At 41.9% G+C, this 17,385-nt stretch overlaps 1 protein-coding gene and 1 long non-coding RNA gene across 3 annotated transcripts in view; one reads left to right on the top strand and one right to left on the bottom strand.

Annotated features, from left to right (window-relative positions):
- The window catches only part of FBLN5 (fibulin 5), a 43,402-nt gene extending 34,432 nt beyond the window's left edge, over positions 1 to 8,970 (top strand). Inside the window, exons 8-11 of the mRNA XM_068148795.1 lie at positions 1,969 to 2,091; positions 2,631 to 2,757; positions 5,817 to 6,012; positions 8,160 to 8,970. Coding sequence (XP_068004896.1) covers positions 1,969 to 2,091; positions 2,631 to 2,757; positions 5,817 to 6,012; positions 8,160 to 8,321 — 608 coding nt within the window. The 3' untranslated portion in view covers positions 8,322 to 8,970. The remainder of the gene's footprint in view (positions 1 to 1,968; positions 2,092 to 2,630; positions 2,758 to 5,816; positions 6,013 to 8,159) is intronic.
- LOC137446327 (uncharacterized) lies at positions 6,006 to 8,218 on the bottom strand. Of its 2 annotated transcripts, none has more exons than XR_010988616.1 (3): positions 8,135 to 8,218; positions 7,833 to 7,964; positions 6,006 to 6,802 (listed from the first exon to the last, which is right to left on the bottom strand). It is a non-coding gene; the product is annotated as an uncharacterized lncRNA (long non-coding RNA). The 2 variants fall into 2 exon arrangements; XR_010988617.1 differs by having other exon boundaries at positions 7,868 to 7,964.
- Positions 8,971 to 17,385: the final 8,415 nt, after the last annotated feature.

The raw sequence follows: 17,385 nt of genomic DNA, 5'->3' as shown, positions 1-17,385 counted from the left end.
CCCTGTAAAGTTCTTTATTAGAAGGGAAAGAACCAAGACTTAAACCTCTAAAGGGTCTTACACATTTAAAATTTAGAGCTGCAACATCTAACATAAATTTTCTGCTTTCTAATAGAGTTTCTGCTTCCAGGTTAGACTCCTGCACCTTTTTATGTGCAGCTGGGGGCCTGAACCAGTTATGCAATGCCACATAAACATCAACAGTAGAAGACGGCAACAGAAGGGGTGGTGCTTTAGCTTCATTCATGTCTAAGAGTTAAGACAGCAAAAGAGAACTTCCACCACCCAGATGTAGATCAGAAAACCTTTTCTTGACAGTTCTGTGCAAGAAAATGCTTGTCAAGGTAGACAAAATTTCTCTGGATGAGTGTTCTTCTCTATATAAGCAATCACTAGACATTGCTGAGGCACACAGTGGGAATTCCCAGTTAGGAGGACTCTCCTATAAGTCAACCAGGATTCATATGTGCTTCTACAACTGGCGGATTATTTCACAGAATCCCTGCCCCAATTCAGGGAAAAAGACAGAGATTTCAACCTGGCTTCCCTGGCATCAGCATTGTTTTTAAATTTCAGAGGTCTTTCACATACACTAGACATGCTCTGAAATGCCTATCATCTTGTTCTCTGCAGATAGTCAGCAGAATGACAGAACTGTTCAGAAACAGTAAAGGTGTGTCTGTCCTGTGGGGGCTCAGCAGTAGAAATGTAGGATACTTGGGGGTTTAAGTCCCTTCAGCACTTGACAGCAGCTAAGCACAGGTTATATGAATCCAATGTGCTGGATTCCAGGCTAGGACATCTCAAGGGTGTGGGTAATATCTCAGTCCGTTTATGGAATCATCTTTCAGTCCTTGTTTTGTCAGGAGAGTGGGTTTTTTCAGTGAACTCGCTGGGACAAGTCACACAATAACAGGATGATGTAGATGAAGATTTAATTTCATCTCCCTTTTGATAATGTGGTTGTAGACAGAAAGCCACTTTAACTTATTTGGATTTCTAATACTTTCCAATCCATCTGCACAAAACACCAGAAGTGGATAAATGGACTGAGCCCAATTTAGAAGAAAGGGAAATTCAGTCTGAAGAGTAAAAGGGCTTTGCCTAGGAGAGTCAACATGTCAGAGCTGGGAATAAGAACTTGGGAGTTCCTTGCCAGGGCTCTGGCCTTTGTTTCTTTCTTCCCCCGAACAGGAAAATAAGGAAATGATTAAATGCAGCCTCACTGAGTCCAGTGCCTTTGCATGGCTCAGTCAGCCATGCCTCTGTGTACAGCTCTGAAGTTCATCTCTCTTGCTTGGGCATAGTTCTGCAGAATACAATAACTGATCAATTCATGAGTACAAGCAGAAAAGAGCACACTTTCTGCTTTCAATCACAGATCTGACAGTTTAGCTTCCTGGGTATCTTGGAGATGGCTGGGCCTTCCAGTAGGTCTGATCCAAGCTGAGATGAGCTCTGTAGTCTTGCTGGAATGCCTTGGAAGTAACTAGCTAGAGACTAAGAAACATAAAACAGCTGGAGCTGGCTGCTGGAGTTCTGTTGGGACCCATGTGGGCCTGGGAAAGGGAAGTTTTCTCTCCAGAAAAAAAAGGGGGAAAAAAATGAAAAGAAAAGCAAAGCACTGCCAAGTCTCCCCTTTCAAATTACAGTTGTTGCTTTGTTGTTGGAGTAGCTCTATCTCTGACGTAAAACAGAATTGCAAATATGGCCAGCTGGTGATAGGTATTTAAAAATAAATATAAATAAATAAAAGCCAAGCATTGTGTTCAGGAGGAGCTTTGATTTTCTTAGAAGAAAAATGTTTAACCAAGAACATTTTGCCAGGTTGCTTCAGAGCTCTAGGGAGCTGGAGGTTGTCAGCTTCCAGCTGGGGTGATGGGCACGTGGTCTGGATGGCCACCTGCCTCTAGGGCTGATCTTTTGACTACAAAGCCAAAGACACTAAAATTTATTTTACCATTGTAGACATGGATGAATGCAGCTTCTCAGAGTTCCTCTGCCAGCATGAATGTGTGAACGGGCCCGGCTCTTACTACTGTATCTGTCCTTCAGGCTATAACTTGCTTGATGATAACAGAAGCTGCCAAGGTAAGAACATTCCTGCACTGCTTAAAGCAAAAAGGGACCAAAAAATACATCCAGTGTTTAGAAAGAGGTTTACAAGAATTGAGGTGCTCGATCTTGGCATTGCACAGTGAAATATTCATAGGGGCTAATGATGTTATTCTGGCAAGAATGTCCTCACATGAACAGTTCCACTGAGATAAACTGCTGTGCTGGTGTAAGGCTATTACTGATAAAGAAACAGCTACAGAGGAAAGACCTCAGATGTTCTCTCTTATGCACATCTCTCTTTAAGTCTCCTATTCTCTATGGTTAGAAAGCTTGAGCAGCCACTTTCTTCTCTATTTTTGCAGCACTTAGCATATGGTGACACTTCAATAAGCAGAAATGAATGGAGGAAAAAAACCTTAAAAGAGGGGCCTGTTATCAAAAGGTCACAACTCACAGTGGAAGAGTGTTATGAATTTTGGGGCAATTCTTTAAAATGGAAAGCAGTTTGAAAGAGTGGTGTCTTGCACATATTTCCCTACTTTAGCCTGTCTTTTCTTTTTCTTGTGTTTAAGATATCAACGAATGTGAAACCAGAAACTTCACCTGCACCCCACAGCAAACGTGTTTCAATATCCCAGGAGAATACAAGTGTTTAGACCCAGTAAGATGTGAGGATCCTTATATACAGATTAATGAGAAGTGAGTAACATACCTACATCCACTAAACCAAATTCTGTCTGTGTGAAGTATATCTAGGGTGATCTAAATAAGCTGCGTTTTCACAACACAGCCATGAAGCGTGCATGCTGTTGCTGTATTTAGCACTGGTAAGCTTTATAAACATAATAAAAGGAAATCCCTTACCAGGTTACTTGATATGATATGACATATGGTATAGTATAATATGGTATAATACAATATGGTATAATATGATATATTATATTATATGATGTCATGTGATATATAATATGATACCACATGATATGATGATATTTGGGAAAGTAGACTGGGAAAACTTTTACAAGTGAGTAGAGAAACCAGCAAAGTTTGTAATATAATGAGAGAGACTTGCTTGTGTTACTCATTAACTTCATACACGCTCAAATGCAGCCTGTTCATTAGTTTGAGTATTTCCTTTAAAAACTATCTAGCTTATGTCTGGGGAGTACTTTAAAAGATTAGATGATAGTTATAGCAGTATGCGAGTAGTTTCCCACTGCTTAAAGCTTAAAAGGGCTGAAAAGTCCACAGACTGAATTGCCTTGTCCAGAAACTAGTTATGTTTGGATCAGGCCATTAGCATTGTTACTCTCTAAATTTGGAATTACTTGAGCAAGTACAAAAAATTAATGCCACATTTCTAGAAACCTGCCTGTCTCTTACATTTCTGTATGTATTTCCCTGGGACTCAAAACATTTCAGTTTCAGACAGCCCATAGTGTTCCATCCATAGTGTGTACATTAAACCCAATTACTTCAGATAGCTTGGTATCCTAATGTATTTTACAGAAAGGCAAGGGATGAAGAATCAGCTTCTTTTGATGCCTTTACAATGCATTCTGAACTAGGGCAGTTGAGGATTGGACACATTCTGTTCATTCAGTCATCGGTTTACCTAACTTCAGAGGTGGTATAGTCTTAAACTGGAATTTGAAGCCTCTGTATCTAAAGCCTCCAGAGCCCAATTATTGAGTCCTCGCAAATCAGCTTGCACCAGAACTCTTGATTTCTGATCTTTCTTTGGTGGATTTGGCTTGTGTCTAGATTTGACTGCATTTAATTTATGACATATGTCTAGAAGTGGTCAGTATAAATGCCAAGTGAATTCCTTGCATCTGTGCTCTCTGTGAAAGGAATTGGGTGTTTGTAATACCAGGAGCCTTTTTACGGGGGACATGTCAGATGAGCTGTCTGAAACTGGTATCAGTACTGGAGGTTATAGAAAAGACAGACAAAAAGACCCAACTCTTTTCCAGTAAATTCCTTAACATAGCTTTTATAAAGGGACATCCTGCCTCACAACTTCAGTGGCGCTGTCTGAAGAAAGCAACAGCATGTGGCTAAGGCACATGGGCTGATGCAGTCCAAAAGCTTCTGAAATGAACCTCACATAAGGGTTATTACAGAAATTAAGCAGTCATAAGTAAGAGAAAAGTCCCCGGCACAGAAGAGTAAGAAGCTGGCAGATGAAAAACAGAGTGTAGTGTTAAATTATCAACTTTCACAGTGAAGTTTTGCAGAAGCCTGAACTGGATCTGCCATATTCATAATCAATTTGGAAAAAAGGATAAACCATGAAATGGACATACTCTGTAATAGTATCTCAGGATAGTAGAGAAAATGATGGTTAGGAAAGAATTGTAGGACCCTCAATGACTGTGCAGTAAAAATGGCAGATGACATTCATTGTAGATGAAGAGTAAAAAGACAATTCACAAATTCACAAATTAAATAAAGAGCACTGATATGAACTGAAAAGGGGTAGACTTAGATTAGATATTAGGAAGAATTTACTGTGTGGGTGGTGAAACACTGGAATAGGTTGCCCTGAGAAGGTGTACATGTCCTCTCCCCGGAAGTGTCAAGGCTAGTTTAGACAGGGCTTCAAGAAACATGAAGGTGTCCTTGCCCATGGCAGAGGGGTTTGAGCTAGATGATCTTTAAGGTCCCTTCCAAATCAAAGTATTCTATGATCTCATTATTCTATTATCTGATCATAATCCATCCAAACTGAAATTTGAAGGTTGCTATAGATGGTTCCATGACCTGTACTACTCATTGGGGTCACAAAAGCAATCTGAATTTGAGGTATTAATAGGTAGAGAATAATATTAGAGCACATGCCATTGTGTACCCATGTCTTCAAGACTGTGCAGTTCCTTATCCTCCTCTCAAAAGACATATAATTGGACAAAAGTTTATCAAGAGCAATGAAGATGATCAAAAGAATGGAATAGCTTCCTTATGAGACATGATTAAGACTTAGTGGGTCAAATATGAAACAGTGAGTGAGCAGGATGAGCAGTGATTGGTCACTCTCCTTTCAATTGCAAAACCTTGTGCATCAGACACAGTCAGCAAGGGGGCTATGGAGCTCCTGACCACAGGGGGTTGTGTATATCAAATATTCATGTGACTAAGGAGAAGCTGGACAAGCCAAATGGTAAGAAATATATTAAGGGCTAATGAATACACAGAGGACATCTCTGTTTCAAAAATTTCCTGAATCACAAACAACTGGAGGCTGTTGGTAGAAGTGCCATATGCTTGGCTTGCTATCCTGCTCTTCCTTAGGGTTCTGCGTCTGATGCTAAAGCTTTGGTTTGATCCAGGATGTCTCACTGTGTGCTTTCATGTAGTGTATAAAAGATTGCTGAAAAAAGAATACAACATTTATGTGAAACAATTAACTGGTTAATTTTGGGGTCAGTTCAGTTTAAATTGCTACTACTGGTGTTCTACACCTGAAAAGCTACATTTAAGAAAGTACAGATCTTTGAGTGGGCTCAGGAGACAAAGGATGACAAAATATTTTGGCCTAAAAGACAAGAAAAAGAAGACAAAAATATAGGTAGGCCAGAATATCAACACAGAGAATATTAAAAGTAAGGGGGAAAAAAATCATAACAAGTTTGGTTCTTTCAAGCTGGTCAGCAATGTTATTTATTTATTTATTTGTGCAGCTGTATTTGCATGCAAAGAATCAAATATTACATCAGTTTGTAACCCCTGATGCCATTCCTGTCTCTGACAACTAGCCGCTGCATGTGCCCAGCCGAGAACGCCGGCTGCAGAGACCAGCCTTTCACCATCCTGTACCGAGTGATGGACATGGTGTCCGGCCGCTCCGTTCCCTCAGACATCTTTCAGATGCAAGCAACAACTCGCTACCCTGGAGCCTATTACATCTTCCAAATCAAATCAGGGAACGAGGGCAGGGAATTCTACATGAGGGTGAGTCTGGTGCTCGCTGACAGAAATCATGGAGTATCTTCTCCTTAGCTGAATATCCTTCTGAGAGCAGAACTCAGGTTTTAGTGACTATCCTTTAAATCTGCAGTATGAGACATTTTTACATGCAGGCATGCAAAGCACTGTGCTGATCTGGAGGAGCTGCTGGCTCTTTCAGGAAGGTAACCTACCCAAAACAAACACACTTGCTTTATGAGACATTAGCTTCAGGAAAGTCCAGGGCCATACCCACATCTAAGAATAGCTCAGGTCTTCCACGCTTAAGGGAAATGATTGTGCCAACCCGTTTTTTATTTGGTGGCTAACCAGTAACTGTCACTGGAAGAGTCAATATTTCTCACTGACTGTTTCATTATACTATTCATTGGCAACTGAAAAACCTGAAAACCAAAGAAAGTAACCAATCCCCCCCAGCTTTATTCCAAGAATTGGCTTTGTGGGACATTGTTAGAGACATTGTTAGAGAAAGCACAACTCCTCTTTTGTTCTTCTTTTTTAATTTGAATTTTCCTTAGAAGACTTCTCTATTCTCCAGCCATCTTTACTGCAGCCATCTTCACTTGCAGGAGTCACAGGGAGTGTCTGCACAGAATGAGGCACATCCACCAGGGATTGTGGCATTCAGAAGGGTGATTTTTAACCCTAGGCAAGAGCTGGCTTTGATATTAATTTTAAGTGATGTTTAGTGGCTATTTATGGCTCCCACACCTCACAGAAACCGGCAATGTGACAGATTCTGATGCACATATCTCACGAGATCCTCAGATTCTTACTGCAAAAAGAAAAAACGTTTCAAAACCCTGAAATGGCAAGTGTCCAGGAATGATCACTTACATCTCACACAAGCTTTCCTACTCCACCATAATTACTGATCCCAGCAACCTTTTCCCTTCATCTGGGCCAATCCACCAGATGTTAAGGCCCCAGTAACCAGTACTGCCGGTCAAGTCTGCTAGTTTTACTTATCTATCACAGATAGACTCATTTGTTCTCTAAAGCACTTCACTTGCCCTAGCTTCTGTTCCCTGCACTGGCAACAGCACCACCACCCTGGCAGGTTAGCAGCCAGACAGTGGTGCCTCTCCCTTGCCTTGGGGGAAGGGAAGGGAAGGGAAGGGAAGGGAAGGGAAGGGAAGGGAAGGGAAGGGAAGGGAAGGGAAGGGAAGGGAAGGGAAGGGAAGGGAAGGGAAGGGAAGGGAAGGGAAGGGAAGGGAAGGGAAGGGAAGGGAAGGGAAGGGAAGGGAAGGGAAGGGAAGGGAAGGGAAGGGAAGGGAAAGGAAGGGAAGGGAAGGGAAGGGAAGGGAAGGGAGAAAGGCAGGGCATGGGGGGTGTGAGGATACTTGGCCTCCCAAGCTCTCCTCCCAGATTTGTGCAACTTCTCTGTTCAAGAACAACACAACTGCTCCATTTGGTGGTAAAACATAAAACCATACAATCATTTGGGTTAGAAAAGACATGTCCCACTTTGTGTATGCAGGTTTCTGCTGGAAAACAAACTGCACTTGGTTTTAATGTCAAAAGCTCTGGTTTTTAAATGCTCATAATCCACTGTTCTGACCAGGTATTTCAAAGATCTGCTTCCACTTTACTAAAAGACAGATTTTCTGAAGTGCCTTCACATATTAAAAGCTCTCTTCAGAGAGCAAAGTTTTGTGAAGGTAACATATGCAATTATCCAACAAACTCTGATCCCATTCACATGGGAACATCTGTTCTCCCATCCCCATTAACATATCCCTTCTTGGTGTTCACTGCTTCAGAGTAAAACAACATTCTTTAGATCAAACAAAATAAACTCTCACCAAAAGAAAAAAAAATTCTCACTGCTTGTTAAGACCTTAAATCCATGTTTTCATCTTTTTCCATTTGGACAACAGCACATTTCTGTGTTCAATAGCTCCTCTTATGTCCAGGGCTCCTAAAGGCTTTACAAACTGTAAAAGGTGATAGTTAATACAAAAACACTGGATCCAAATGCCACAATGAAGCCATCTCCCCTGTAAACTGCAGTGGTTTCAAACAATGCAGTAGAAAACAGTTATTTTGGCAGCTCAAAGAGCTTAGTGAGACAATAGTTTCCAAGAGCTGGTTTTGAAAATCTCACCTGCTTTCTCTTGTTTTGCACACAGCAAACAGGACCAATCAGTGCTACCCTGGTGATGACCCGCCCCGTGAAGGGGCCCCGTACAATTCAGTTGGACTTGGAAATGATCACTGTAAACACTGTCATCAACTTCAGAGGAAGCTCTGTCATCCGGCTGACGATATACGTATCACAGTACTCCTTCTAAACCTTGAGTCTGTGCCCTGCAAACATTCAAAGAAAAGAGACAGTTCCTCCTCCGCAGAACTCTCTCCTCAGAAGCCAGTACATATAGCAGCTCCCAACCAAATCAGTGCTTCCACAGACCCGGTGACCTATGCTTTTCTGAGGAGAGAGGCTTCCTCATGTGCAATCCCTACCAGGATGCAGACATCTGAAGGTGTATTGTCAGCAGATCCCATATGATTCTCTGTGTGATCATATACTTTAGGGACGCTTCTTTCCATTGTAAACACTTCTAGGGCATAAGTCTGTGTTTGAAAGACTGTGAACCTTTGTAGCTCCAAGGCTGCCTAGCAAAAAGCACCAAAGAAACTGAGGAAAAAGCTGGCTTTTGCAATCTTGCCTTTTTTTTTTTTTTCCCCCACTATAAGTGGAAAGCAGAGAAATGAGCAGAAAGAGAAATAAAAAGCCACCTCTTGAAAGAAGGGATCTCAGAAGTGCTAACTTATGTTCCAAATTATCTCTGGAATTATCGGTTGGGCGCTTTGTCTCCATTCACCCTGCATTTGTCTTAGTTTCATCTGTTTTATTCTTTGTTGCTATTTTTTTAGTTAAAACTCATTGTAAATTCATTCCAAAATACATGTTGTACTATGTAATCTTCTACTTTCTAACCAAGTGTCACATGTTTGGGTTCCTTCCTGCATTAAATCTTTCTATATAACAGATTTCATAGAAATTATCACTGGATGGTATGGTTTGCAATATTTAGGATGTTTAGGAGGCTTATTTCCACCCAGGCTCTTTGGCACAGGCCCTCCACTGCCAGAATAACGTCCAGGGACTTCAGAGCAGATAGGAATCAGAACTTTACTGTTCCTTGTTTTACTGGGTGTGGTAGTTGCAAACAGTTCGGAATGGTTAGAAGGTAGCAATACTAACTGTAGTTAACTTTGCAACTAATCTTCCATTCAAAGATCACTCAGCTCAGACCCATGCAAATTCCTCCAGAAAAAAATAAATTCTGTTCATGTGCAGTCTCTTTCCTACATTTGTAATACTGGAAAAAATAAGTCAAAAAGGACTTGGACCAGTCTTATTTACATCTCCACTGCAAAGCAGACCCCATCATTCTAGCACTCAGAACTCAAAACAACAGGATCCCAGTTCCTATAAGCCAAGTCTTCTCAGGTATAACTGCTGCAACCAATAGGAAGCTTTTCCTAAAGTCTAATTTGAATCTCCACTGTTGTAATTTAAATCCATTGTTTTTTAGCCTACTTCCAGTAGAAATAGAGAACCGTCTATCTTCCCCTTTGCAGCAGTCTTTAACATGTCTGAAGCCTGTTGACACGTCTCCCCTCAGACTGTTCCTCTCTAGTCTAAACAAACCCAGTTCTTTTGGTCTTTCCTCATACATCACATTTTCTGGACCTTTGATCATTCTTGTTGCTCTCATTGGATTCTCTCCAGTTGGTTCACATCTTTCTTGAAGTGTAGTGCCCAAAACTGTGCAAAGTATTCCAGCTGAGGCCTTGCAGTGCTAAGCTAAATCTACATATATGTTTAGGGGTTTGAAAAAAGAAATAAAACTTGTAGAGTTTGGAGGTATAATGCTTACCTTGTTGAATCCACTGGCAGTTTGGTCTTTCTTTTATTTTAGAGGCTTCATATACCTTGTTCTTTTTCTCTCAAGCAAGGACCCCTCCCCTCACTTTTTGTTTCACTTCCTCTCCAGCATTGCTAGGGCAGGAAACATAACCTTTGTGTTGTCTTTTTGAGGACTAGAAGTGGGAAAGGAGTTTACAAAGATTATAATGTAAGCAGGCTGGAGCAGAGTAGAAACATTATGTGAGGTCTATGTTAAAGTGGAGTACTAAATGGGAGAATACAGACTCAAAACATTATCATAACACAAACTGCATGACACAATCAGAAAATTGACTCTCTTGTTCTTAATAAGCTTTGTGAGTTAGTGTGGAGTAGTCTTCCTCAGGCTTCAGTAGAGATCTGCTCTTTTTTGTTGTAATCAGCTTGAAGGAAGCCCTGATACAGTGGCTCATTAAATGCTGAGTTGAATGTGCTTCAGCAGCTTCCATTTCTCAATGGTTTGAAGTTTCCTCAATGCTGCTACAACATCCTGGTGTCCTGTGGCTCAGAGCTCCGTACACAGCCTGGCCTTCAGTGTAAAAACAAAAAGGCTGAAGTCTGACTCCAGGGTTTAGCGAACCAAGCTGAGAACAGGAAGCCAATGAGTTTTGTGAGTAGCCAGCTTGGAGGAGACAAATGTAAAGGAAATATGCAGAGAAGTCTCAGAAACAAGAATGTGTTTCCAGAGTGTATCATGGGTCTTTTGTATACTGAGTCTTGGAGGGCAAAATAGACATAACCAGGAAGGATGATGGAAATGAGGTGCGAGAAACAAGCAGGTTCTTGTGGCACAGAGAGCAGAGTAGGGGCAAGCAGGGTCTTTCATTAAAGATATTAAACTCTTAGTATGCTGAAAGTTTTCCTAGTGTTTAAAAGATCCTTTTCCCTGCTTTTGTTTCCCTGTGCTATGGCTTCTTCATACCCAGTTGAGGAGTTCTTTCTCTCTCACATCCTGGAGAGGAGGCTCACCCTGTCAGACATCAGACGGTTTCTCACTTCTGGGCTGTTCTCCAATGGCCCCCACATACCAACCTGATTTAACCCTAATTTAGAAACATCAAACCCCATAGGAATTCCATAACAGAACACTTTGTTAAAAGAGCAAAGCCTGAATGCTTGGTTTTAGCACAGTCCAGCAAATACTCATAAAACAATATTACACTTTCTATATAAACATTCTGCGCCTCAAAAAAAAAGTGAAAAGTCTGGAACAAAGGAATTCAGCCACTTCTCAACCGCCATAACATCTTTCATCACTCACCATCACTCCAGCCAACTTTGCCAAAATGTATGTGCCAATCTCAAAATAATAAATTACTAGCAGTTTATAACATCTAAATTCTCCATTTCCTGGTTAGGGGTCTGTTTCCAATAGACCATTGCAGGCTTGTATATCACAAATCCAAAAAAAAAAACCCGACTGTGCATGTCAGGTTTTTACAGCATGGAAGTGAAAAATGCAGACTCACAACTGCTGTACACATTCATGTTTGCCTTTGAGGCCCAGCCTCCTCAAAAGCAGGCAGAATTCTGGGTCTGCTCAGAAAATTATGTTTTTTTTCGAACTTGAGCACAAGCCCTATGAGGAGAGGCTGAGGGAGCTGGGATTGTTTAGCCTGGAGAAGAGGAGGCTCAGGGGAGACCTCATTGCTCTCTACAACTACCTGAAAGGTGGTTGTAGCCAGGAAGGGGTTGGTCTCTTCTCTCTAGCAACCAGCACCAGAACAAGGGGACACAGTCTCAAGCTGTGCCAGGGGAAGTTTAGGCTCGAGGTGAGGAGAAAGTTCTTCACCGAGTGAGTCATTCGTCATTGGAATGTGCTGCCCAGGGAGGTGGTGGAGTCACCATCCCTTGAGGTGTTCAAGAGGGGATTGGATATGGCACTTGGTGCCATGGTCTAGTCATGAGGTCTGTGGTGACAGGTTGGACTCGATGACCTTTGAGGTCTCTTCCAACCTTAGTGATACTGTGATACTGTGAACTTATTGCAGAGGATTTTCTAACACAAAGGGGTTCAGTGTATGGTTAATAGACAGTACTCTGGCCAGCACCAGGTGAGGGCACTGATCCAGGTCTGGGTATGTGCAAGCAGCTTCCCTTTGGCTGCCACTCAGTGCTCCTCACTCAGCATGGAAGAGCCTTTCCATGGCCTTGCTGGGGAGGGACAGCTTTGTGCCTCTCCCGTCTGTGAGCTGTCTCTTTAAATGAAGGTACTCAGGAGAAAGACTGCCTCACTATGTGTTTATGTAGCACCTATTGCCAGTGCAAGAAAAAGAATCAAAGCTAATAAAAGCAGAAATGGCAGTGATCCTTGATACAGACCATAGTGATTTGGCAGGAGAATCTATTCAAATAAATGAACCAATTCATGCTAGTCAAGAGTCAGAGGGAGAAGAATGTCAAGAGAGCAATGATCCAGTGCTGTAGAGCTGAATGGGTCCTATCACCTGGCTTATCTGACTTTGCAATATTTTTAGAGGGTTCATTTTTTTTAACAAAGTTATTTCACCTAAGACTTTGCAGAATTCCACAGAATTGTTTTTTTAACCTGTGCTCCTCTGATAACAATAACTGTTAATAACTAAGCACCATCACTGACTGTAGTGTCCAGAGCCATTCATGTAGAACTTTCTCCTTTGCAAGTACTCATATTCACCCTTTTTTTGGCTCAGCTTTTAGATGAGTCAACTTTCATTGTCTCACAAACATGGTATCAGCATCAGCAGAACTTATGTATTAATTTTTGTCTGTCTAGAGCAAGCAGACCAATGGAGCTTGGTTTGTTTAGCCTGGAGAAGAGGAGGCTCAGGGGAGACCTTATTGCTCTCTACAACTACCTGAAAGGAGGCTGTAGACAGGTGAGGTTTGGTCTCTTCACTCAGGCAACCAGCACCAGAACAAGAGGACACAGTCTCAAGCTGTGCCAGGGGAAGTTTAGGCTCAAGGTGAGGAGAAAGTTCTTCACAGAAAGAGTAATTGGCTATTGGAATGTGCTGCCCAGGGAGGTGGTGGAGTCGCCATCCCTGGAGGTGTTCAAAAAGGATTAGATGTGGCCCTTGAAGCCATGGTTTAGTTAGTCATGAGGTGTTGGGTGACAGGCTGGACTTGATGATATTTGACATCTTTTCCAACCTTATTGATTCTATGATTCTGTGACTTAATACAGTTTGCAGTCACTCAGTTCTCCAGTCTGCATTATTCATAGAAGATGCTACTGAACATCTTCCATAGCATGTAGATGTATAGCATGTAAAATTTCATAGCACAAACATGTCAAAAAACAAATGAAAGAATAAAAGTAAGACCTATTCAAGCCTGACAGGCACTACTGTTGAAATAAATCTCTAACTTGGACAGATTAACAAGAGAAATTAACACTCAGCTAGTGTTAATTTCCATGATTCTGCTGCTCTTTAACAGCAAGATAAAAAGTATCAGGATCTTCCCTCTGAGTGTGTAAAGTACTGCACATGAATCTGTATACAAGGTGAATTTACAGAAGCTAAAATTAGTTAAGGTAGTGTGGTTCTGCAGTAGTATCAGTGATAGTACTACATCTATAGGTCATAAATGCTAGTAACATATATACAGGAGAGAAAACTTCTAAGCATGCAATTAATTCTCAAGAGGTTAATTTTCTTTTGCAGTTTTGGTATTGTTAAGTTGCCCATACTTGCAGGTATGTGTGTGTGTTTTGCCTTCATTTCCTGCTGGGTTTATGCATGATAAGGCTCAGATTAACATTTTGTGTAATACTACTTTATCTGTACCAGGAGCCTGACGTATCTGAGGCATTTCTTTCCCCTCACCATGGATAGAGTGACGCATTTCACTCAGAAGAGAGAAGTATCAATATGTTTGTTTATATAAAACAGTGGTTTAACAAAGTTTGATAGCAAATGCAACTGTGACTTAACAAGACTCAACAGCAAGGCATGCTTTATTATTTATTGCATAGAGGACAGAGTCAGACAAAACTGGCAGGGAGACCCTCCCCTTGAGTCAGGAGGTTCTAAGCTCTCTCTGAGAGAGGAGTCTAGGTGTGGTTAGATCAAATTCTAGAACCAGACCTTGTCAACAGTTTATATCTACAGGACTATGTATGCACAATCAGTCTTTCCTATCACTTAGCTAAGATTTCAAAGTTTATTGTGCTATTAATCACTTACCAAGAATCTGTTGTGACTAGGAATCTCTCAGCCTTGAGGAGCAACCTTGAGAGGTGTTCCTACTTAAATAGGGGATCTTGGTATACAGCCCACTGCTGTGCAGGAGAGTTCAACAGGCCCTGGGGCTGTCCAGCAGGATAAGTGACTTTTAGTCATATTTGTATACAGACTACATATGTTGGTTTCTTCCAAATTTGGCTGGAATCAGACATTAACCTGCATTGTGGTGAGGTGGGCACCCTATCTGTTGTGCTTGTTACCTGTGTTCCCTTTATACGCTTTGACCAGAAGCATCCATTTATCACTGAAACACTGTTACAGGAAATAAATATCAGGGCAGTGGAGGAACACACTGCCACACTCCAGCAACTGAAGGTTGAAGCCAGTCGTTGAGTCTGACGGTGGGGAAGGTTCCCTTGCCCAGTACCCACAAGCAGCCACGCTTTCCCAAGCATGTGTTCAGAGGGTGTATGGGAGGGTTTACAGGCTGCATGCTGCAGTTTTAGAGACATTCCTGGAGGATGCCAGGAGATGAGCTCTCCTACCAGTCTGACTGATGACACCCTCCTCTCCCAGTTGCTGGGGCAGAATTTGGCTTAGCCCTGCAGAAAACACTTGTCTCCTTAACATATAGTGTTAATATAAGAAAATTCAGACTGAACTGGTTTCCTCATACCTAAATAATTAACTAGTAGCTATTTCTCACTCCCACCTGCACTACATAGCTTGTGACTTTAGTACAAGAAAGGCTTCTCCACCCACACCATACTCAATGGCCCATGCCTAATGGGGTTTGGCTGTTTGTTGGCTGGGATTGAGTTTTGCAGGTGGAATGTTCTTATTTCAGCAAACTGCAAGGGCAGCTAAGCCTGGCTCAGGTTTGCTTTGTGGGAACTGAATGAACTTACACCACGTCATTGCTCACTCTCTCACATTCTCATCATTCAAATAACTCACTGCAGAGGTGAGGTAGGTAATACGCCATTCACTGGGTTTGTGGTGATTTACAAGCTACTCAAAGTCGATTAAGATCTTTATAGCTGTTTGGAACCGAAAGGAATTGCCACTGCTCATTTCCAGTATCACGAGGACACGTCAGTTCCCTCCACCACACTGCAAATGCATTAATCCTGAATCACACTAAAACAGGCACACATGCAAAGCAAAAAAGGAGAGGCCAAATGCAGGAACGCCAGGCTGTGAAATTTCAGGAGAAGCAAACAACTCTCTAGAACTGCTCAAAGAAAATGAAAAAATAGGTTTGTGACCCATGATCAAAGATTTCTGGTTCTTCAGTCCCTACCAGTGTGCCTTGGTAGAAATGGCCTGACCAGTGAAGCCACTGAATGGTTGGGCTTTCCACTCATTTTGGTGGACTTTAGGAAACAAAGCCACTCAGCTTTTATCATATTGCTCAAGAAGCCTAATACAAGGTTTCCAGACCTAAGGTAATGCATCTTTCTTATTCTAGGCTGCTTACAGTCTGCTACAGTTGTTCTTTATAGCACATGCTGTCATGTTTGTCTTAGATGGGATTGCACATGGCACCCCCTCTCCTTTTACTGCTCTTTTGGTAATGTAAGACCAACCTGCTCTGACAGTATCCACCCAGCCAAGGATCTCTCCATTCAGCAAGAGCTCTGTGGATAAGGAAACAGTATCTCCAGAGTTCAGTCACAACTGTGGAAAGGAAAAGGAGGTTGTACTTTCTCTCTTGTCAATGCTGTCCATCCAGCTAGTAAAGGACACTTCTGCTGGAGAGACGGGGTATGGCTGAACTGTAAAACTGATATCCTGCAGGGATTTAACCTCCTGCTCCACTTCCTTAAGGGTGACCTATGAATCGTATTTCCTTGAGAAGTTCCATGGGCTGTATTCTGTGTACCAGACCTCCTGCCTTTTCCTCCTGTCTGTTTTCAGTGGCACTGATTACTCCTTGGGCCCACAGGTGCTGCTCAATGCTGTTAAACTATCTTCAGAGTCAGCCAGCACATAATCACATCAGTGATGGAAAAAATGAGCCCTGTGTGGTTTTTCCAGGAAGCCAGATGGCAGCTCTCTGTCTCATACAGCTGAAGATTTTCTCACACCAGTAACTCATTAGCACAGCATGTGTGAACTCAGTTCTTTCACACTGATGCAAGGGTTTGTAGTCTGTGCTGCTGTAGTCAGCGATCAGCCAGTCGCTGATCTTTAATGGCACTTCTGTATTTCCATTGTTTCTCTTTCTAGTATGTGTTTTTAGTCCTTTCCTGGACTCTTGCTCAGTTCAGTTACCATACTGTTACAGAATGATCACCTAATGTCCAGTACACAGCCTCTGTCTGCCTACTAAAGAAAATCCATGTCAATCATGGGATCATCACGTCAGTTTAAGCCAGGGAGCAGCCAAAGCATTGACTGAGAAATGCTCAGTTAGGTTTTCTAGGATCATGAAGAACTAGTTCAATAACTCCTTGCTTGTTTGAATGAGTGCACCTTCCACTTCTCACCACATTTTTCATTATGTCACTTGGATACAAATGCACGTGGTTTTAATGTGAAGTTAATCCCCAAGCTGCAGTGAAACGATTAACCCTTCACCCTTGAATTTTTTTGCTACTACATGATGTAGTTCTTATGGAGCTGTTACAGCTATAGTGACAGCTGAGAATACTTGAGGCAAGTCAATTATTTGCTCACCGTGGAAGGCCAGCCTTAGTCATACATACATAAACTTCTTTGGCTTGGGGAGCACAGGTAAGTAACATGGCAAAGCTACTGTGTCTTGCAAACAAATCTTTGCACCTACAGTTACTACTGCTGAGTCAAGATTCTTGAAAATAATCTGTTAAGAAAATACTGTCAAGAACAAATATCATGCAGCTTGCAGCTGTTACACTTCCAGTTAAAGCACAGGTTTGTGACATCTGTGCCACACAGCTTGGGTGTACAATCAAGTTGTACCCAAGGTGGTAACTCGCTGCAATTGTTCAGTGGAGCGGTCTCTGGAGGACTGTATATTCTCTCCTCTCTGGATGCTCATGTGTATAACTAAATTGGAGTTAAATTTGCATAACCCTCTGCTTTAGTGTGAGAGTGCATCCTTATGCTGCATTAAAATCTCTAGTGATATTAGCAAGGCTTGTGACCACACTGGTTATTTCCCAGTGCACTGCAGTTTGCTTCTGGGTGCACTGTTGAGGACCAGCCAATGCTGCTGGTGGGCCTGCAAATTGAAGCCATGGAGGATGGACAGAAGGTTTGTTTTGCTTTATTTCATGTACCTTA

Source organism: Melanerpes formicivorus, unplaced genomic scaffold (assembly GCF_026170545.1).
Source record: "Melanerpes formicivorus ecotype bairdi unplaced genomic scaffold, bMelFor1.0.p_v2 SCAF_17, whole genome shotgun sequence".
Taxonomy (NCBI): Eukaryota; Metazoa; Chordata; class Aves; order Piciformes; family Picidae; genus Melanerpes; species Melanerpes formicivorus.
The sequence above is the reverse complement of the archived record's forward strand: the minus strand, read 5'-3'. Positions and strand labels throughout refer to the sequence as shown.